A 24,376-nucleotide genomic window follows, 5' to 3' on the forward strand; every position below is an offset into this window, starting at 1 on the left:
CATTTCGGCTAAATGGCACTTTCTGCCGAACAACCATTTCGGCCAATTGAGCTAGTAGGCCAACCGATATTTTCAGGCAAATGAACTATTCGACCAAATAACTTTAGGCTACTTAGTCTTCTACCAAACGGTCTATTCGAACAAACGATATATTCAACCAAACAACTTTCAGCCTTATGATATTCGGCCAAATGGCTTTTTTTCACACGACTCTTTTTCGTTCGAAAATTCAATTGAAACGAGAAATTCTTTGGATTTCAGCAAGAAAGTTTTTAGTTTTTACGGAGTTTTGGGAAATTTTAATAAGAAATTGAATGGAATTTTCAAGAAAATCTTTGGTAGTGATCAATCAGAAAATTCTATCAATGGAATTTCCACTGTGGAAAATTATAAATCAGCGGCGTGACAAATTTTAAATGGCGGCGCGCCAAAATGCAAAAATGCCGTCGGCGGCGGCGTGCCAAAAACTGATGGCGGCGTGGCGGCGCACACCTCTAGATTGAGCATTAGAAGGTTAACTTAAAGTTAAATACTTTCAACAAAAAGATGAATATTTTAAAATTTGATCCTTCGTATTGCGTATATATCAATCGAAAATGATATCCACACTCTAGGATAAGAAAGCATCGATTTTAAGCATGATCTAGTGACAACACAAACTAGATTTAGGAAAAAAAGATCTTCTTAATTTTTAAACCTCACATCAAGTATTTCGGTTCGAATGCAGCTGACTAATTACATCAACTTTATTAAAAACTTTCTGTTGGTTCTCTGTTCACCTACAGATGATTTGGTCATAAATGGACTAAAGAAACGCTTCACTGACGTATCGCCAAATTTGTTTGCTGATAGCTTTTCTGGGCGAATACACGTTACAATTGAGGAAAAAACCGCAGATTCGAGTCATTTTGTTCCACTAAATAAAAGAAGTTGCCGTTTGACGATAATAGAGAGTGGAACATGTCTTCATAAATAGTGATCCGTTTTATGTTCTGGAAAAGCGTTGCCTACGCTCTTGATATTCCAAAAAATATTGATGAAATTTTTAGATCTGAAATCAGTGACACAAATTGACTAGTTTTTTTTTTATCAATGGTAACATCGGACAGTTATGCGTTGAACAGCAGTTCTTTAGGAGTCTTGGCTCGCTGTGAATTGTTCAGAACTTGCTCGGTGTAGTTTTCTTGCATTGTCACCTTATTGATAAACTAGGTTGCTGTCAACTTGAACGTCAGTTCGTTATATACCCGTCGTTATTTAGCCGTCGCCGAATGTTGTCAGATTTTGAAAGACAACTTAGACCAGTTCAAATGCAAATATGATACCAATCGCATTATTCAAATATGATTCCTTGGACGAACGGGCTGCCTTCTCGAAATGGTCAATCGAATCTTCTCAAATCTTGCTTGATGAGGCAATGCTGGTTGTTATCCATCAGAAGACCAATAGTCTCTCGTACACGTTAGCTAGTGCTTTGCGGTGTTGGGAATCCTCTGCATTTAAATTCCTGGGAAACGTATCCAGAGTTACCTTCAAATCGAATTATTCTTGCTCTTCGACTAGTCCCCAATCGATTTAGGATATGGTAACCATAAATATACGAAAGTTTTATTCCCAAACTTGGTTTTATTAGAAGTCATAGACAAATTTCTCATGTGATAAGTTTCAGCTATGAACATAAAAATACGAATGAGAGCAAAAGTCGGAAAGAACTCTTCGAGAACTCTTGTATAAGAATATTCCAAAACTATTTTTCGGACGTTCTATCAAATGGCATAAAAACTAGTTTTACGCCATTTGAGCTGGTATTGTGTATCAATAACGTTAATACCATTTCTAATAACTGGAATCCGGCTAAAGCTCTGGTAAAAGCTATCATCTGTTACTCAACCAGTAGAGGTGAATTGTCATTCAATGGACGGACTGCACCCACCGAAATTACAGGTTACCTGAAAAGGTTGGGCACAGTAGAAACAATTCGAGTACGAAACATATCGTGTCCAGCCAAGTTATCATTACCAACGTCATCATTGGCGTACTTCGGGTGGAAAAGTCCTCGGGGTGGGGGTGGGAACTCGGAACAGAGAACGTCGACAGACGGTCGTCGTCAGTGATGACTAATTTTTCCGAACTTTATCCTCAACCTCGTCCTGTACCAGGCAAGCTCTGGTGTCCGCTCCAATATCACTCCATTGCCGTGCCGTTCATAGTCGAATAAAGCTCGATGGTAGATGGTGCACTATAATAACATTGCGAGTGCGATCGATAGATAAAACGAATGAAAAAAAAGATTGATCCATCTAGGTGGAAGACTGTTTCGTCTCATAGATCGACAGGACAAGATACTCTGTGGATAATGGGACTATTTTGGTTGTAACTTTCAATACAGAAATCGATTGTTATTAGTTGGTTGAGCTCAGTTGTAATTAATTCATGTAAAGAAACACATGCCTCCAATCCACAGTTGATAGGATCTTTTAGAGTATATTGATAATAATTATAATCCACAGTAACTTTGTTGTACGAGAATAGCGCTCTATCAGTGACGCAATATTTCTCTCATGACATGTACATATCTGTCGCAAACTTATTCTACTAGGCTTGTTTGGATTTTAATAATATCACGACTCACCATTTTACCATTTGTTTGACCAATTAAGCTAACACATGGAATACGATTTTTTTACCCAAAGCATATTACCATTCTGCACGAGAAAGTCAGAAATGACCGTCGACAATGGGGTGCAGTATGCGTGCTGCTACTATTGCTACTGCTGCTGTTGGGCTGATTAATATAATTCGACCTCAAATGGCGTAGACTTTGCGGCTGCTAAACCCTACTATGCATAGCTACAGCAAGTCTAGATACTGCTGGCTGGTCAGCCCTCGCAATACGTGGCTATATGGGCGGAGAGTGTGGTCATCATCAGCAATTATTCGTTCCGATGACTGTTCGGTGGAACACGTACGTATGATCGTCGACGGTTGAACAACGATTTACATTCGTTGGTGGAAAAGGTCACTTTTTGGAGCAAGGTTATGTTTGATAAATCGTTGTTTTGTTTCCATCTCTGATTACGTTTACTGCCCAAACATGTGAGATTATAACATTCGACATTTGCATGGCAGGTAATTCATCAAAGGTTAATATTGGAATAGTTCACTTTGTAACTTTTTGATTTTTATCATTTGTTCCAGACATTTTCTATAGAAAACATAGGAGAATCACTGTAATACTTATTAAAAATCAATGAATTCTAAGCAACTGCCTCGATAAAATGATACCCAACCAGGAATACTTAATTGCGATTATGAACAAGGAATGTTGTTGGTTTTTTAATAAAGATATTTAAAAGTGGTCATCTTTTTTAATTTAGCAAACATGTTAATGACACGCCTTTAAGCAAACCAATTAGTAGGAGTTGTTAACCGAATCTTCTGAATTTCCATCAAGCTCACACTCTCAGGCACGTACGAACGAATACGAAAACGGCAGGATTCTGAAATCATGGACACACAAACAAAAGCACATATTTTTTTTGTGAAAGCTGAAAACCAAACAGACTGGCATAGTCCACCCTTCGCTAGATTGTATGCCATGGCGGCGGCGGTCACTAATCGGTAGTCGTAGACCTCGACTCTTGGGTCGGGCCCGCTCGTTAGTGCATTCTTAATTCTGCTCTCTTGCCGTCTGCTGATCCAAGGCCAGAAATGCTGAGAAGGGCGATGTCCGTCAGTGAGCGACTCACATGGCAGGTTAGATGCGTCAATTTTGAAAACCGAAAAACAACAAACAATTTTGGAATACAAACACGATATAAATCAAATAAGAAACACAGGCGAAACGAGATATGTGTGCGGTTGGGACAGATGATATGAAGGTAGCGTCGGATAAATGCGGGACATAAATTAGTATAAAGTCTAATACGATTAGCAACAGAAACCAAAAATAAAAACGATAAAGCCGAATATCAATTGAAAACGGAAACGAAACAAACACAAAATCGATTCGATTGATATTGACACACTGAATGAATGTAATTGCGAATGTGGCATGGCGGGCAGGCGCTGAGGCACGGTACGCTGTTGGCACACTTACCAGCAGATCTGGCCTTAGACAGAGACAAGCCAGCAGAATCTAGAAGAAATGGGAAAAAGAAAAAGAACCGGAAAAAGAATATGTATATGCCGTAGGTATAGAAAAAAAAAGACACGGGAGAAAATAAAGACAAAATTTGGTTCACTATTGATGAGGTTATGGTTTGGTGACATGATTGACCGTATGGAAGAGATGATTCGATTCGATGAGACAAGGCAATGGGGAGAGAACTGGTTCGTTCCAGGGACGATAAAAATGCGCAACCTACATTACCGTCTGTCTGTTAGCACATGTGGGATCGAGAGCGGTTCGGAATGATGGTCATTAGAAACTATATTAAATTGAATTATCTAAATTAGGTAATTGTTGGGAAGCCATTGAAGATAGAACGCCAGAACGATGATGTAAATTTAGACCAATGACATATTAGAGCGATAGCAAATGCCAACGCCATATGAACAAACTGACATGTTGCTGATAGACTACTTTGTGCGTTTGAACTAAATAAGAATATAAGTTCGTTGACCATAATATGTTATTGTTAACAGGATTGCTATACTGTTCCAGCCTAGGAGATGCGTCCGAACTATTTCCATTGAATTCTGATAGGTACTGTTATGAATCCATAACAGACATTCATTACTTCGTTCTCATCTGTGATATTATTCATATTCATCCTCTTCATACAAAAGCAAAGAATTTGCATGATCAAAATCTTTCTATTCAGGAGAAGGGGGTGAATCAAACCTATTCATCATTTCTAATCAGGTTCAAAGTAATTGATAAAAGACGAGTTGATTATTGGTCCAACCACTAAATGAACATTTGGTCACACTCATTTCGGAGATCATCTCGCCATTTATCAGGCGAATCGATCACAGATGCTTTGTTCGTCAGTGTTGAATAACTTGTTATTAGTTTTGAACAATATTTGTCATAACAGGGCTGTAGACGCTGGAGGTCACAAACAATTGTGAGTACCTTGAACTGGGCAAACAGGTAGGACCTGTATACAAGTTGCATTCGACGCAGACTTCTATCCCATTGTTTCCTATTGAAAATTGGCCAGATCGGACTATGAGATCGGAAGTTATGGCCAAAATACTTTTTTTACGAAATAATCGCGTAAAAAAGTGTCACTCATTTTTCGCACACTTATCCTCAACCAATTAACACGCAACAAGTTGCATTCGACGCAGAATTCTGTCCCATTGTTTCCTATTGAAAATTGGATACATTGGACCATGGAAGTAATGAACAAAATACAATTTTTTATTTGAACGGAAATCGCATTGGTGTACGAAATTCAACGTGGACAGGCTTTATTTCGGAACGGGTGTTTACATTTCATGACAACAAACAGTAATTCGGGATCAATTTGCGATTTGGGCGTAACTTATTTTGTGAACAAACATTGTTCTACGGACTACGGATTTTTCTCCAAAACTAATTCCGTTACCTAGCAGAGGAAAGCCTATTCTGTTGGATGCATACCCTGCCGTAATCTGACAAAGTGACGTATACGCCATTTTCCAAAAATGGTGTTAACGAGTAGTACTGATCGAGCTCATTAATAGAAAAATGGAAAACTTGCATGTTGTAATTTGGCGGATACGTCACTTTTTCAGATTACGGTAGTACCGTGGTTTGCTCAGAAAATGCTTACTTTAGCAGGAATTCGCCTTTTAAGTTTTGTTAACAAAATAAGTTACGCCCAAATCGCAAATCGGTCCCGAATTGACAAATTTGCTGCAGTATTTGATGCACATTTTCTTTTTCGGTTGCTCTTTCTGTGAGCTCCTTGGAGAACAGTACCTTAGTACATTTTCCACTCGTCTACTCGAGAATCGTCAAATGCTACTCATTTGATAATCAAATTGATTGAGTCAAAATTGATAATTTTCACTTTTATACAAGGAATTACGGATTCCATTCACGTATTTTGCTTCATGTGAAACACATTCAAAAAAATTCAAAAGTAAAATCGAGAAGACAGGTAAAAAATGCACATCTATTTTGACGTACAAGGTTCGTACTCACTTATGGGTAAAAGCGTTTTACTCATTTTATGGGTTATTTCGCTTATCACGAAGTGGGTCAAAATCACCAATTTTTGGTTTACCCATTTTTTGTGTACGCTAATGCGTCGTTTTTTTTAGCGTTCGACGTGTGGAGTTAGTTGCGATTTGTTATACTGACACAAGTCAGATGTAACATTTGGGAAAAGCCTTTATGTGACAAACATGCAATATGCGCTATTGTCTTAAATTGTGTATCTTATCACCGAACCAAAACGGAAAACATTAATTGTATCGGAGCTTCGAACTACAGTCGCTATATATACTACAGTCGATATTGAAGGGACCATCGAGATAGGGAGAGATCGAGGAATGGAAGAAAAATTGAAATGGATGGATGCTAGATCCAAAAAAAGCTCGTTGCTATGAAAAACGACAACAAAACAAATGTCGTTTCCTGTTTTTGATGTGTTTGTTATTGTCCAAAGATGGTCTAGTAGCCTAAAAATTTGAACATATCGACATAAGGAGAGTGAATCCAGAACAAAATATGATCAGAACCAGGCTTGGCATTGGTCATGTACCGACGAGCCCGGTGATCTAGTGGCTACTGCTTTTGCCTTGTAAGCAGGAGGGTGGGTTCAATTCCAGGCTCGTCCCTTTCCTACTTTGTATTTCTATCTTAGTTCTTTCTGTGTTTCACGTTATACCAAAACGATTCCTACTGTTATAACCTTCCACGCAATCCCAAAACCTCCCGTGGCACCTATGAGAGGTCGTAGAGTTCTCTGCATCTTTCTCAAGTAGGTGTCCAACAAACCATCCTTCCCCTTCCTCAGCATTCGCAAGGACGTGGCCAGGACAGATCTCGACTATTGGAGAGTGCATTGCTTGCATCTAAGAGTTAGTGATTAGTCCCAAATCAATATCTGTGGTAACGGATGAAAGTGATGCTACTCTCATACAATAGTCTTGGCTTGTACCACCTACGAATTTGTGCGAACTGCTAAATGCTAATGCTAACCAGGCTTGGCATTGGTCATGACAGTCATTGGTATGCTTAGTTTTTTCTCCTACTGATCGTCGTCGCCAATCCCAACGTTAGCAACTATATCTCATACCCAAAAGCCATAACATCGCGACCAAGAAACCACTGGTAACCATAATAAGTTTTTTCATTCCTTGACCTTCAGTGGCTCTGACCGTTGTTAGTTTGATGGTCGCGACCAATATGTTCTCCACCTTTTATCAATCTATTTATAGCTTATGTAAACACTTTTGCTAGAGCTCGCACTAGTTCAATTCGTCAAGAAACTATTCAATATATACAAAAACTAATATATATATATATAAAGATAAGAATCAATTAAAAACTAAAATGATTACAGCAAAAATATTGATTAAAAATATACTGGAGGATCGAACTCAGAACCTCAAGATCAGCTGGCTTCAACGCTAGCATTTGTGTCATTTCAGATCCGTGAAGGTTGTGCACTATAAAGCTATGATATGACAAATAAACCACAGATAAAGCCTTCATGCCGTAAGTTACCTATTCACTGCATTGAGCTTCGCGACCATCCTTTATGTATCCAGAGAGGGTCATTCTCTGAAAAACATCGTTCTCGCCATCCATGGTAACGAGACGGGCTCATTCAGCGAAGAGTCTTATCACACATGGGCTGGGAGGTAACTAAACCAGAGACAAACAAATAATGTTCCCGTCCTGACAACGCGGATTTGTAATTAAACGAGCCTATTGCGATTGAATGATCCTGCAAGTGAAACGTTGGTATTTATTGTTTGACTATGACTATGGACGGTGATCAATGACAAGCCTGATCAGAACACATCGAGTAAGGGAGATTATCGAGATGTAGAAAGCCCAAGTGTATGTAGATTGAAGGGACTGAGAAAGCCATCGACATAGGGAGAGATATCGAGTTATAGGACATTGAGATGTCGACGGTAGTTGGCCATTAAGAAAAACCACATAAGAAGCGAGTTTGCTCGTGAAAATAGAAGGGATAGCTAATACACTTTTATACGAATTCTATCAAAAACAGAAAAAAATAATAAGATGAGGGTTTCGTATCGTACCGCACACATAACCATTCTTCACGCAAACCACTTATAAAATACATATAGAAATAAACTTTATGTGTGGTCACGAATAAGCAAAAATTTGATTTATGTGTGGATTCATATCGATTATATTAGGATGGCGCTATTCCAAAAATGTATAATCGCGACACATATACTATATATAGTTATTTTTAGCAGTGTAGCACCGCTATTTATGTGAACAAAAGTCTCTATTTTACATTCAGAATTATTTTTGTTTGTTTGCTTATTTGTTCTATTCTGAATAAGCTGTTTATCTCAACCTGCATCCGTTTTATTCAGTTTGCAATTCTATTCATAATGACCAAGCATGAAAAAACAACTGCTATTGATACAGTCAGTCAATCAAACCGAAGCAATTTTAAATAGAAACGGAACTTATCGGAGAGAGGTATCTGCTGATATCGGCTTCTGAAATTTAATTATTTTCTAAATATAAATAGGGGGAATGACGGCTTTGGCAGGTTTTGTTCTATTATTGTCAGGGGGGTTTTTATGACTGATTTTGCTCAAATTTGACCTAAACATTCTTTGCATATCAAAGAATATTGTGGCCAAATTTCATAAAATTCGGTCGACAAAAAACCCCCTGCCAATAATAGAACAAAATCTGCCAAAGCCGTCTGTTCCCCTAATTATATTTTATCAATAATTCAGTAATGATAGAAATCTGGGAGCCTTTCCCCCACGTTTTTTTTATGTCTTTATTTGCGTTTTTTTTTAAATTTTACATTAAGTTCAACATAAGGTTCTCCGCGAAATGTCGAGGAAAGGGAATCAAAACACTCAAGAACAACTAGATTATTGCGATATTATTTTTCACTAGTTAACCCCGAATTTCATATTTGAAAGATAGTAAAACCGATACTGGGGCCCTCTTTAGCCGGTAAGCTGCGCGGCTATAAAGCAAGACCATACCGAGGGTGGCTGGGTTCGATTCCTGGGACCGATCTAGACACTTTTCTGGGCATAAAAAAAACCTCGCGGTTAATAACTGTGAAAGTGCAGAATGAACACTCAGCAGCGAGGCGGTAATATCCCATTAGGGGATGTAATGCCAATAAGAAGAAAAAAACCGATATAAATTATTTTTCAAAATATTTTATAAGGTGCATATGTCGTATTGAACATTTGAGGCAAGTAATGTATAGCCATCAGTTTAAAAACATTTTTGTTTTTCTGAAATCATCCATCCCCTTTACTTATTAGACCCCATCAACCCCCACATAGTCTATAAAAAAAATACTGCATTTGATTATCATTTGCATTTCCCGTTCAACAATTAACACCCCGAGTTAGCAGACTATCGCCGCCGAATTTGGAAACGAAAGCACCACTAGAAATAAATTGCGGAGAGTCGCTTTAAATAAACTGCATTGATTGGGCTCTGCTTGAATCGTTTGGTGGTTCATCTGAAGAAATAGATAACGTAAGTATCGGACAGCCTCGAGGAAAAAAAACGAAACAAATTGCATACTTTTGCTGCTTACCAAGCTGGCGGTAGGTGAGAATGTTTTGGTTTCGGGCACTTAGGTACCGCTCTATTCGTATGTATGTATATTTGTTGCTAATTCAAACGTAATTAACGAATCGCAAAAAAAAAATCGTACACTGGATCGAGTTCAACGTACTTTTGACATTTCTTGCGCTCCACACACTATCTCATCCGGCCGGACCGATACGTATACGAAGCGCGGCACCATCAGATACGGCGGTGCCGAGATTTTTGGTCAATGCACACGCCAAATCTAGATACGCTCATTCGTTCCACATCTACATCATCCACCGACGGACTGACTGGTGCGGTGGTAACTAAAAACTGCGCCACCTCATTCTGCTCTCTTGTGTGTCGTTCGTTTCTGCCATCGATTGGCGGAGGCACCGCTGCTGCTGCTGCACTCAAATCGTGATTCGCAAAACCTCCTATCGAAGCAGCCACCAGCAACAACAGCAGCAGTAGCGAAAAAGTACAAGAAGTAATGGACAAACACATCAGTCAGCCCGCGAATCGCGTAACCCGTCGTGTCGACGGACGGTCGAGATGGTAGTGGTTTATTTTTTAAGCTATAATGATCAAAGCTTCGTTTATCTACGTTCCAACTTTTAAAGCATTTACGAAGGGTATTCAAATGACTGTGAGAAAATGGTTTTCTATCGGAGGATCTGAAGACCGATCAAGTTTAATTTTCCGATTGTCATTAGCACACTCAAGCAAGACTAATTTGCTCTAAGGTCTGTCATTTCCCGACTTCAACTCAAATTAAACTTGAAAGTAAAAGTTGGAAAATTATCAAATAATCCAGCTCGCAGAGCTAGATTACATTTTACAGATACCGAATAATTTTTGATAGATGTCTTATTGATATTGTTGGGTAGTACCAACCATTCTTATGGCCGAACGTCACTTTAAAGTTAAATTAAATTTAATTCGGGAAATAAGACAGGCCTTAGCGTTTATGTGGATTCATCATTATTTGTATGTATTTATTAGCAAAAAATCTGATAGATTCCCATTGAAAAAACAATGTTTTGCTTCAATAATCAAAAAACAGAAAGGTGTGTTAGTGCAAGGCGTTAAAAGTGACTGGTTCGTTTGAACTTAGGGAAGGTGTACACATGATCGAATTTTTATGAGCTTCGGACACTCCGGTTGTCTCGGCATTGTGAATGTACGGACAACGACATTCGCACGTTCGGAGTAAATATAAAACAGCTTTCAGTTGACTGGTTCACGCCTTCGCGGATGATGATGATACTGCGGTGATAAACAACATGATACTTTTTTTTGCCTTACGGCGAGAGCTACCGATGTACAAGTGGTAAAGGGGTAATACTGCCAGTTGTGTCCAACTATGTAACATTTGATGGACTTATGGACAATATTCAGGGAGGTGACAGAAATCTGTTTGATATCTTCTAAACAGCAGAAATAAGAAAAAAATGGTTTTTCACTATATGTCACGAACATTTAATTTTTAATAATTTGAAATTCAAAGATGTCTTGTACGTAAAGGCGAAGTGATTCGTGACTAATCTTTGCAGTGAATACCTTTGCGGTCTTATACATAAGCAGCTCTTGAGTTCGATCTCAGAACCGAAGCAAACCCAATTTGTACTCTTCAATACTGATACAAAGGCTTGCTACTATGTGATAAAATCTCCTAAACGCTTGTAGTATTACAGCCTATTCAGATTACGAGCATTTCCGGGTATTTGACGTAATATCATCCCGGTTAGAGGTGAATAACAAACAAATAACATAATAATAACAAATTTTGCTGTGATATCAGATTTAGTTATTCCTATGTTATTTATAAATAACGTAAAATAGCATCCCAACAACAAATTATGTTATAATAGTAAAATTAGTTATTTATATGGTATTGTAGTAGTATTGGTAGTGTGTAGTATAAGAGATCTATTCTTTATTAGTTACTCATTTCTCACTTATCATCTCTCGCTTTTCATTTTTCAGTACTCCCTTATTACCTCTCATTTCTCACTATTCATTTTCAACTTGCTTATCATTTCCAAAAAAATCCCATTTTTCCCTAAGCTGATTTTAAACGCGGTTTAAGGAATTTCATTTCACGACCTTCACGATCGTATGCTTGAACGAAGTACAATTTCACAATATGCTCTGGATGTCGAAAAAAATATACATTTAACGTGGATGTCACACTATCAGATGCAGATGATTTCCGCAGGGCAAAAGTGAGGGGATTTCTGATCAAGTTGCCAGTGGCGCAAGGGAAAACATTCTTCATGCCTGCCGTATCCTAACGAAAATATCAATTCTATACCTTCGCCTCTAATTCAATCAGAAACATGTACGTCAAGGCAAACAGAGTTGATAGTGCCTTCTTTAGATGAACGCATATGCCTGGCTTAAGGCAAACATAGGAGATGAATTATTCTTTAAATGAATGCGTTTGCTCGGTTCAAGGCGAACAGAGATGAGAATAAATGCATTGCCCAATACGAGGCGAAAATATTTGAAAATGCCTTCTTTAAATGAACGCATTTGCCGGGCTTAGGGCAAACATTGGAGATGATACTTTCTTTTGATGAACAGAGTTGAGAATGCCTGCTTTTGATAAACGCGTTTGCCCGGTATAAGGCGAACAGAAGAGATAACACCTTCTTTAAATGATCGCGTTTGCAAGATATAAAAAAACTATGCCTGTTCCTTGCTACGGGAAAAACAAGCATATTCTACGAGTAGAAGAGATCCTCTCATTATACAGGGTCCGGCAATTGAAGTGCTACATGTATGTTTCAATACAAATAAATTTATCAAAACAAAAACATTTTATTTCAAATTATTTCAATTTCACTTGGAAATAGATCACTTTTAAAACTTCACATGCCAAGTTCAACTTGTTCGCCCTTTAGTTTGACCACTCGCCGCAGACGATCGAGAAACGCATCGTATGAGGTCCGTAGGTGCTCTTGTGATATTTTATCCCACGCTGCCGTTAGATGTCGCTTTAGAGCTAACACACTTTAATGTTTTTTTAGAGCAGATTTCGGCTTCCAACATACTCCAGACAGCGAAGTCCATAGGGTTTAAATCCGAGCTCCACTCCGAGCTTGAGAAATGAACCCAGGAAAATGTTCCGCAATCCATAACTGGGTTTTCTTCGCTTTATGAGCCGGCGCCGAGTCTTGTTGGAAAACCCAAGCCCTGTAACCAAAATGATGATGTGCCCACGGTTCCACGACGTTTTGTAGAGCTAGTTCCCGATATGTATTTTGGTTGATCTTCACTCCTTCAGGGACAAAAACCAACGGAGTCCGGCCGTCACGGGTGATTCCAGCCCAAACCATCACCGATGCTGGTTTGTGTCGCCTGGTGGCTGTAAGCAAATCGGCTTAGCTTCGTGATCTTTCTGGCACCCAAACTCTGTCGTTCTGCTTATTTATGAACTGCTGTACGGTGAAGAGTTTCTCGTCGGTAAACACGATATTCTCCAACCTTCCTTCCGCGGCCCTCTTTAGCAACGCCTTCGCTCTTTTGACCCGTTCTTGTTTCTGCTTCACCGAAAGGTCTTGAACTTTCTGGATCTTGTAGGGCTTCGTCTGAAGTTTATATTTCAGAATCCGACGGAAACTTCGATCCGATATGTTGAGATCCTCCGCCAATTTAGTGGCACCACAGTAGCTCGACGCCCCCCACCATACCGTTTTTTGGTACATTCGGTCTCCAAGTATCTTTTGACTGTACGGTATACAAAACTTCTGCTCACACGTAAATTGGACAGTTGACGAACTATGTCCTTCTGCCGTTTTCCAGCTTGGAACAAGGCAACCACAGCACTACGTTTCTGTTCAAGATCCATTTTTTCTGAATAACACTTGATTACAAAATTAATACATACATCCACTGACAGCCAAGATATAATGTAAATAATATGACTGTTGAAATAATGTAGCAGTTCAATTGCCGGACCCTGTAGGGTCTTTTCGCCATGCCCCTCTTCTCACAGTAAGGTGTATCGCCGGCATTCCGCAAATTTTAGAAGCAACTTTTCCACGCCTTTATTTTGTTGTGGCCTGAAGTTTCCCCAGCTCCCTGCATTCAGCATGAGAAGGTGCTGCGAAATTCTCTCCTCAGCTTTAACAGTCTTCAAAGGTAAAACATATGATGTTTAAGGGGATTTTATGGAACGATTACTATTAGTTTTATATTGTTTTCAAACAATGATGAAAAAATCGCGAGTCCAACACGGTAACTCTTGTAAAGGGCTATCGGCTCGAAAAAATTGAGTAATTTACTCGACTGGAGTCGCCCTGCTATTAAATAAGTCGTAAAACAAGTATTAATTATTCACATGAATTATAAACAAACTTCCAATAATTAACTTTTTCAATGCAAAAAACTATAAACTTGAAATCTGGACTGATTCGGGATAGTGGGTCATTCGGAGTGATGGCATTCGGGGTAATGACGTTCGGAGTTGTGGCCTTCGGGGTAATGGGATTATGGGTAATGGAATTATGGGTAGTGTCGTAGAGTCCCAAAAAATGGAATTTGAGACCGAGGGACGTTGTCAGTATTCTCAGAAATCGATAGCAATTGAAAGGGAACGTCCAAAATTACGTTACGCTTAGAGGGAGAAAGTGGGGTTGAATGAAATGTGGCAATCCACACCAAATTTTCAGATGATTCATACAAAAAGTGTGACATAGGGGGGAGGGAGTTTGAAAAAGTCCAATTTCTGCGGTACGTAATTAATGGATCTTTTCCAGGCTTCGGAATTCTCACTCATATGAATAAAAACCCAGGATTGATCCAAACAGCGGAGTGCAATTGTTCCATATTCTCCTTTGAGCAAGCGTTCTCACACAATATTTTATCCGGATAGAAAGACGAACGATAAACTCGCGAGCGCCGGCTTGCCGGATAATTTAATTTTGGGCCTCCAAATTCTCCACCTCGCCACTTCTCCAGATAAGTTTTGAAAGCATATTCACAAAAATGTAGGTCCGTAATTGTAATTTATCCGGATAAAATGGATGGTGGAGCGATCTGTTGTCGCGTGAGTGAGTGAGAAATCCGAACCTTGATCTTTTCTAATCTGTGAAACAGAGTTGGGGTCAGTTGGTTGGGAAAACACATTTGTTGAAAAATGTCGTTCAGTCGAACAGGTCATTTGGCCGAAAAAGTTGTTTGATCGAAAATGTCATTTAACCTAAATGTTATTTTAGTTCTTCTTCTTCTTCTTCTTCTTCTTATTGGCATTACATCCCCACACTGGGACAGAGCCGCCTCGCAGCTTAGTGTTCATTAAGCACTTCCACAGTAATTAACTGCGAGGTTTCTAAGCCAAGTTACCATTTTTGCATTCGTATATCATGAGGCTAACACGATTATACTTTTATGCCCAGGGAAGTCGAGACAATTTCCAATCCGAAAATTGCCTAGACCGGCACCGGGAATCGAACCCAGCCACCCTCAGCATGGTCTTGCTTTGTAGCCGCGCGTCTTACCGCACGGCTAAGGAGGGTTATTTTAGTAGAAAAGGTTATTTGGTCGAAGATGGCATTTCCCAGAAAATGAGAAGCGAGAAATAAGGAAAGAGAAATAACTTCTCATTTTTTACTTCTCACTTTTTAATAAACATAAAAATTTCTCACTTTTCACGTTCACTTTTGTCTGACGACATGGACGTATAACTCGTTCGGCCAAATAACATTTTTTGTCATATGACTTTTTCAACCAAACGATATTATTGGTCAAATGGCCCTTTCTGCCAGACAACCATTTTGGTTATATGTTCAGGTGTTTAGGCAAACAACTTTCTTCTTCAAATGATGTTCGAATTAACTTTTCAGCCAAGTGGCATTCGTTCTAATGGCTTTCGACAAAACAACGCATACTCGTTGAAGGACTTCGAGGCATTTGGTTAATTCTTGAGTGAGTATGTTTCGAAATTTCGAGCCGTTTCGATAGGTCCAGGTCAAACAGAGCTCTGAGGCATATTTCTAAATTTGTTTAATAATTTAAAAATTTAATAAGCGAGCGTTACTTCGATACAGTGTGTGTCAGGCCATTTGAAAATCAAGTGGTGGAATTAAATGGAATTGAACGAACTCGTCTTATGACAAACATAAAGTTTATTACAATCTCATTATCATTGCATCCTGAACTATGAGGAAATTTACTCCAAAAATAATGACAAAAGGTAAATTTTTACGAAAGAAAGCGACTTATGTGACCTGTCAATCAGCGCTTCTAGGCTCGGCCGTTAGATAATGTATTGCTTTTATTTCAGGACCAGCTTTTTAACGGCGAGCTTTGCTACATAAGGGGTCTCGAACAACCAGAAAACATTTCTTGGTTTCAAAAACCTTCACATGCCAAAATTTGATTCCAATTGCTTGATTAGTTCTTGAATTATGTAGAAATTAATGTTTCATGAGTTCTGAATTATAAGAGACCTTTTTGAAAGATTTTATTATCCGGCCTCTAGAATGTCGATGAGGGCGCTGACCCATTTCTCACCTCCCAGACCCATTGTCACCACCGACGACAGTACTTCTTATTTCTTCGTCTTTTCTAATGTGTTGAACGAATTACGTCCCAACACAGATGGATCGAGATGCATCTGCGAATCTGACAACTGACCCGACCATGGTCAGGAAGGAAAAGAAGGCACCGCACTGGAACAACAAAATAAACACGTGGTCAACACCCGCGCCAGGAAGCTAAAGCGAAGGTGGCTAACGATACCGAGGAGCCTCGAGATGGATGATGAGACTTACATCAAGACGGAAACGAAGTAATATTCGAGGCAGGAGTTTACGATGCCACATCATGGTTGGTTAACTCTGCGAATGTGGAGTGGAAATCCAATAAGGGAATGAAGTAGAAATAAAACCACAATGTTGTATTTTATTCTCTAAAACGGAGAAAATACTAGCCTGTAAGTGGGGCTGTAAGTAGCTTTGTGTAACGCTAAGTAATACAACTATTTCAGTTAATAACGGCCACTAATATTATTGTAGAATCTGTTGTTATTACAGTCCGGAGGAAATTCTGTGCATCTCCAAAGTATCCATAGGAATTAGTTGATGGTAAGTGACAACAAAACTTTATTGTTTGAAATACCATTTTGGATATAATTTCTGAATCAACAACCGATTGCAAAAATTGATTTCCCCGAATGCAACTTGCTGCGCAAATAATTGACAAAGGTTAAGTGCTCGATAACAGTGTGCTATTTTACATGTACCCAGACATTGTCTCAATTCATCAAAAACAATCGGTTGGTATACAAAACTCTTGACTCTTGGATGGTCATATAGAAAGCTCGTTTTTGATGTGAAATAATAGCCTTTCGATACAACTTCGTTGCACGAGAAACTGATGATAGGATCTTCACAGCCGGGATATAATGACCGAATCAGACCTACCCATGGCCTCCTTCCACGCGGTATTACTATTAGACCACCATCAGCGATTGCGACGTGATCAATAATGAGCGCCATTCACGTCCAATTCAAACCAGTGGCAACACAAATATAGATGCCTTCATAGACAAACTATTGAGGCTAACCAGACCCAGACATCACTACACTATCTGGTAGCAGACACAGCAATCAAAACATTGTATCGATTTACTAAGAAGCGAAGGCATGCAGGGTCGACGCTTCTGCCGCTGACAACCGACACTCCACGCGACACGGCGAGGCGACATTACTTGCGCCCTTGTTCGCCCCCATTCATCGTCGATGACGACGACGGCGTGAAATGTTCTCGAAGCAACAACAATCTGATTATCAGAACGAGTGTGCTCGTGCTGCTGGTTCAGCAAAATTAATCGAGATGGCAAAGGCATGCTTCGCACGGGGTTCGATATTCTTGATCGCCCCCCGCTGCGCATTGAGGACCTTTGGGAGAGGTCTGATGCAAGAACGTCATTTGCTGAATCCCTGCACTTCCACGGGTTGTCACCACCGCTTGCATACCACTGCCGCAAGCAGTCTGCGCAATGCCTAACATCGGAAGAAAGAGCTAGAGCTCAAGTCCACGCGGGTGAAGGGCAGTAGTACCGCATGTTTTGTGGTTTTGTCGTAAATCGAGCCACCACCATATGATATGTGTGTGTGTCTGCGTGTTTGCTAATACACTTCTCCGCTAGTTTCATTAGTTAGTTTTCTTTTCTCTCTTGTCGCCGTTATACCGACCATGATGGTGATGATTATGATGACGCAACAATAGTGGTTTACGGGTTTCAACCGTACGTACGTACGTGCATGCACAGCACAGGCCCATTCTCCATCATCCGCCCGTCGTTGCGGCGTGGAGCATGCTTGTCCAAAAATATGCCTCCGACCGGAGCAACTGGTAGTAACTAAATACACTAAACTGCCGCGATTTCGGTTTTGCAGGCGGTTGTACTTGTTTGCCAGATGGAAATCGAGTAATATTTCACCGCAAAGTACATCACCACTACGCGCTGTGCGCCGTACGGAATGAGCACGTTTTCTCCAAGTGCCAATCGTCTCACTCATCTTCATCATCGGCACTTAGTGGCAATATGCAGAGTTGGTGAAGTTTTTTTGACGTAGGATTACGTCTTTCCGGAACATTGGGGGGTCATTCTGCAGTTTCAAATTTGAGACCGTCACGAAAAGTGGTCAGGAAGTATGGGCTAATAACTCAGCCGTCTTTCAACCGATTTTAAAGATTTTGGTGTTAATCGATCGACGAACTCTTTAAGATTTTGCTCAGCTATCGAAAAAATGCATTCAAAGTGCTGAACTATTGAAAAATTGAATTTTACTAGGCACTGAAAATCGGTAAACCAACCAATCGCGATGTGCATCGCAAGCACAGACATCAAAATCGTGCAACCTACGGGCTCGACTCCAATCCTCAGTTCGACTAAATTTTCTCGGAGAGCGGGCACAACGATGACGCCCGTAGGAGCAGTCTCAGCAGAAAGTGGAACATCGAGAGGCCATCGCTAAAAGCAACAATCTTCGGACTATCGTTTAGTTATTGTTAGTGGCGCATTTTGGAAAGAAACCCGGTTCTTCTCAGGACCAAAATTTTATTAGAAGATAGAGTTGATTGCAAAAATGGCAGCGATTACGGTCCCCGCATACCAGTGGCGTCACTGAAAATGTTTTCTTAATAGTGACTATTTAGCAGAAAAGTGAAATTTTTACGCAAGATACGGACTATCGTTTGTTTGCTATGATTGATTAGAAAGGCGCATTGTGGATCAAAATCAATTCTTGGCAAATGTACTATTGAGAGGTAGAGCCAAAATATTTTCTTCAAAGTGCACATCATAACCGCTTGGCGACGGTAGAAAGTTGGAATCTGCTATCTATTAAAAGTGCGGGAATTAAACAATGATGACGTCTCACATCATTGAGTTGCGTCAAATGAGATTTTCCCAAGATTCTGATTTCGGCGTACTTGCTGTTTATTATTGGAAAGGCGCGTCATTGGAAACAAAATCATCTTTTACACGGGAGAAGGTTGAACCGAGACAAAAATCTGCAAAAATGCAAATCATAATCGCTTGGTGACGGGCAAAGTTCTTTGGCTGTAGCAGCCGATGCGCTCCTTGCATGGAGACGTTCCAAAACAATGTATTAGGATGGATGACTTCTATCGTGTTCCAGCGGCAAATTCTTAATTGGCTGACAGTGCATCAGTAGTGGAAATTCATTACAAAATTTTGATTTCCGGCGTGCACGGTACGAAAATTCCTCTCCTCTTTGAGTGAGACTGTGGCCCTGAAAAGGGCCGTTTTAAATGAAGCTACTTCCTCGTTCATTCATTAGGAGCTGACTTACTTGGTGACGACTTTGGAACCCTCCGAAACGGCGGGCTTGGCCAGCTCGACACGCACGAAGATACTCGACGCCTTCGATGAGACGCCCTTCTTCTCAGCCTTTTCACCGTCGGTGATTTCTGGTCGGCGCTGCGATGTAATTGTCCTGCCGAATTTCCGAGAAGTAGTAGTAGTAGTTTATTACTACTGATGAGACGCCCTTGATGATGTTTCTTTTCAGCCTTTTCACCGCCGGTGATTTCTGGTCGGCGCTGCGATGTAATTGTCCTGCCGATTTTCCGAGTAATAAATTGTCCTGCCGATTTTCCGAGAAAATCAGACTTCGGCTGGTCAGAATACGTTTGCATGGACTTCGAGGCCCCGCCCTTTGAGCGCCGTATCATTGGCATCGGCTTGCTTGCTCCGCCTTTCTTTCGTTCGATGCCAATGCATTCGTACATAACAAGGGCCTCTTCTTCTCCTTCTTCTTCTTCTTCTTTACAAATCAAATTGCAAATTATGATCGCTTGGCATCGGCTTGTTTGCTCCGCCTTTCGTTCGTTCGATGCCAGTGCTTTCGAACATAACCAGCGACTCTTCTTCTTCTTCTTCTTCTTTTACTTCTTAAAGTGCAAATTACAATCGCTTGGCGTCGGCAGCAGCGCAAGCGCTCTTCGGAGGGGATGCTGCGAAAATTGATTCGCATGATGGCGTATGTCGCGTTTTAGCGGTAACTTATCGAGTGGCTGACATTGGGGTCGGTAGCAATGAAATGAATTTTTTCTAGATTCTGCTTCGGTTTTGTTGCTGCTTGTGATTGGGAAGGTGCATTACTGAAAACAAATGGGTTCTTTTCAGAATCATAATTTCACACGAGAGAAGATTGAGCCGAGACAAAGGTTTTTAAAGTACAAATCATAAGCTTTATTGCTGCTTGTGATTGGATAGGCGTATTGTGGAAAACAAATTGGTTCTTATAATAACTATCATATTACATGGGAGTATTTTGAGCTGAGACGAATTTTCTGCAAAGTGCAATTCATAATTGCTTGAGAGCAACAGAACAACGCCGTATTTAAATAAATATGAAAATTGCTAACATTTGAGTAAATTTTCAATCGAATATCATCTCTAATCCCAGCACCTACTAAACAGGGGTATTCTTGAAATAAACATTTTCTCACCAGGTTCAACTTGGCATTCAATATGCATGCATTCTCTAGCACAGACATCACTTTTCAATAGCTAACGTGATGCAATTTTCATATTTTTTCGATATACAGTTAGTGTCTCGTATCACATCGGTGAAGTGAGAAACATTAGTTGTGCTTAGAAGAAGTTTATTCGATACTAGTGAATACAGTGCGATGTCGCAATACTTGGCAGCGAAGTATAAACGCAATTCCAGGAAGCGTGAAAGGGATCAACAATCGGACGCACCCTCAAAGCTTCCAAGGACGGACGCTGAACGGGCACGGAGTTATCGGGCCAAGTTGAAAGCGGCCAAGGGTAGTACGTCGTCGGCTACCGGTTGGGACGCTGGCGAAGGGCCCTCAACTCGAGGTAGGAAGTTATTATTAGCAGCAAATGTGTAAATACATATCAATAATGTGAACTAATCTTCAAATTCTATGATGACAGTATAGAAATTTTGCATTTTATCATTTTATATAGCAGATTTATCTATAAATGTGAAATTATCAACGAATATTTTCTATTACCTATTTTCTATTACGAATACCTCTATTTCTCTTTGCTTGTCGTCGAATGTATTACATTGTTATTACACATTATTTATATAATATTTTCAATAAATGTAGCATTGACAACATGGTAAGTACTTTTAACGGCTGAAGTTCTTCAAGTACTTCGAAATATATACTGCAAATGTTTACTTATTAGCTTATTTAGCCTGAATTGTTTGTTGGGTTTTATAAATCGCTAAACGATAAATGGAACAATATAATTCCAATCCCAAAAGCCCAAAAGTTCTTAGATATTCAATTTGTTAATATAGTTCCGAATTCATTCACTTGGTAGGTTACATTAGCCTGCCAGTAGAGTTGAAATCACACAATCGGTAAGATTTGGTCCTTTGATTTGGTGTTGAATTAAATTTGCAAATCGATTGTGTTTGAATTTTGCATTCATGTATTAATGGATAAGATTTGAACCGAATTTCTATTTTGTCTTGAGTTTGAATTTCGATATATTTTTCGGACATATTATTTAATTGTTCTGAATTTGAGTATGATTCGGATTAAATTTGAATTAAATAGTTGGAGCTTCTCAAATATTATTTTTATTTAATGAATTATTGGGTCGTATTAAATCTACGGTGTCTTTTACTTGTTTATTATTTGATTCAATTGAATTTTGAATTTAATATTTGGAACAATAACATATTAGATTCCAGCGAATCGCAAAATTTTAACAAATAGATTTTTATGACATAAAGTTAAGATTTACTTAAACTTTTGGATAGTGTGTTTTGTACAAATATATCCTAAACACATGCTACTTGAATTTTATATTACTATGCTATTGTTGTTTATAGTACGCTTGGCAATAATTTTTCATTTCATCTTTTATGTTTTTAAATGTCTTATTGTACTTGGTACAGTCATTTTAAATGCGAATGCATCTGTCAATTATGTATATCTGTCTGTCAATAAGGATTAATCTTCCCGTGTTACAATTTCTTCGAGTAGAATTCAACTTAATCCGTGCTGATACGGTCGTAAACTCTGATCATGAAGATTCCGACGCCGGTGAAAATGTTGTGATGCAGTCCGCAAGAGCAGATGTCGATGATGAGCGTGGTGACTTTGAAGAAAACGTGTCTGCTGTCGATGATGATGGCGAACATATTTCTTCGCTTTTAACACAAGACAAACCCAATTTCGATCGGGCTGATCAGGAATTCCAGAAACGTTTCGTGGAAAACGATTTCAGTTGCGCTTGTGATGTGTGCTAGAATCTGGTTCAGGAATGATTTGAAACCAATCTCCGACTCAAATGCTGCCGTGTTACTGGCGACAAATTATTTCGAAACGGTGGAAGGATTTTTGGCGTGTGCTACATGTCGAACAAGCCTGAACCGCGGATCAATTCCCACATTGTCGCAATCGAATGGCTTTACATATCCCAAGTTTCCGTCCAATTTGCCTCCGCTAGACCCTCTCACCACAAGACTGGTGTCTCCCAGGATCAATTTCATGCAGTTTCGTCGTTTGCGGCATACTGCAGGTTTGTGGAAAAGCTATTTTAACTTAAAATGTATTACATCAAATAAATATATGATTTTCCTAACCTATTTTCATTAACATGCAACAGGTAGTTTGGCAATAATCGGCCAAATTATCAACATTCCAGTCGACGTGGCCCAGATGGTAGGCGAACTTCCCCGCCACCTGGATGACGACTATGCTATCAACGTGTGCATCAAGAAACACTTCATACACAAATCAAGTTACTTGTCCGGCTACGTGAAGAAAGGTACCGTTAAAGCATGGCTGAACTATCTGGTTACTACACCGCTCTACAGGCGGAATGGAATTGTTTTCAATGAAGAAAACTTGGCTGCGATCGGACAAACAGAGCAGACGGATATTTCGGAGGAACGTAGGGCAGTAGACCTTGAAGTCGTCGACGAGATGAACGAGGTAGAAATGATGATTGGACAACAACATACGCTCATGTGGAATGAAGACAAGTGTCTGGAACTTGCACCGGCACAAAATCAGAAACCGCTTTCCATTATCTACGATGAGTTTGCTGAGGAGCTGTCTTTCCCGATATTTATCTTGGTCATCCGAGATGCTTCAACCGTGAAGTCCATGTGACAGCGTTCATGATGGCTACTAGCGAGGTGCGACGTCGGGATCGGCGGGGCGCGAGACCGGAGCATATTTTGTATATGGCCATGAAAATCATGCGGCTGCGGGTATCGGAAGGATTGAACAATACCTTTAAATGCATGGGCACGGCCAACATAACAAGGGCGCAGTTGCAAGATCGGGAATTTTGGAAAGCTGTATTGAGCGTAACCTCTCTTTTCTGAAATCTATTCCGAACTCCGTTCAATATTGGCAGCAAAGAAAACGGGATGTTTTCGCCATGATCCGGCAGCTGGGGAAACCCACGATGTTTTTGACGATGAGTGCAAATGAAATTAGATGGCCTCACCTACTAAGCATTCTGCGGAAGCTTTCTGGTGGCTCTAACATTGCGGAAATGGACGATATTGTGCAACAGTTGTCTGCACTCCAGCGTGCTACACTTGTCAGCGAAGATCCTGTCACGTGCTGTGCATATTTTCACAAGTTGGTAAACATCTTTCTGCGCCTTCTGTCATCGACCAGGTTGAGCCCGTTCGGCAAATACCACGTTGTAGATTATTTTAAGAGGATCGAGTTCCAGCATCGTGGCAGCCCGCATGCACATATTCTGCTCTGGCTGGCGAACGATCCCCGTGAGGATGTTTCCGAAAGAATGCCCGCTACTGTTGAGTTGATCGATTTTCTGTGCTCCATCAGATCGGAAGATCTGCCTGAGACCTATGGCAATCAGGTGGGTTTAAATTTCGCATAGTTTCTAGCAAGTAATCACTCACAATGTCAAACCCTTTTAGGTTCATAAACACACGTTTACGTGTTTCAAGCGAAACGATAAACGTTGCCGGTTTAATATTCCGTACTGGCCAATGGATCAAACCAGAATTCTGATCCCCATTACAGCCGGGGATGGCCGACTTCAACAGCTAAACAGAAAGGCAGCAAAAATGCGGGAAGCTCTTGAAACGAAAGGTCTACGATAGCCTTGACGCGTTTCTCGTT

The 24,376-nt window shown here is 40.0% G+C and overlaps 1 protein-coding gene across 5 annotated transcripts in view; it reads right to left on the reverse strand.

Annotated features, from left to right (window-relative positions):
• The window catches only part of LOC134220753 (ankyrin repeat and KH domain-containing protein mask-like), a 130,037-nt gene that overhangs the window by 64,678 nt on the left and 40,983 nt on the right, over positions 1-24,376 (reverse strand). For 2 of the 5 annotated variants that reach the window (XM_062699867.1, XM_062699860.1), the window contains exon 2: positions 4,100-4,138. The exons of the other annotated variants lie outside the window; for them this stretch is intronic. In XM_062699867.1, coding sequence (XP_062555851.1) covers positions 4,100-4,138 — 39 coding nt within the window. The remainder of the gene's footprint in view (positions 1-4,099; positions 4,139-24,376) is intronic. 5 annotated transcript variants of the gene reach the window in all.

This window comes from Armigeres subalbatus, chromosome 1, assembly GCF_024139115.2.
Source record: "Armigeres subalbatus isolate Guangzhou_Male chromosome 1, GZ_Asu_2, whole genome shotgun sequence".
Taxonomy (NCBI): domain Eukaryota; kingdom Metazoa; phylum Arthropoda; class Insecta; order Diptera; family Culicidae; genus Armigeres; species Armigeres subalbatus.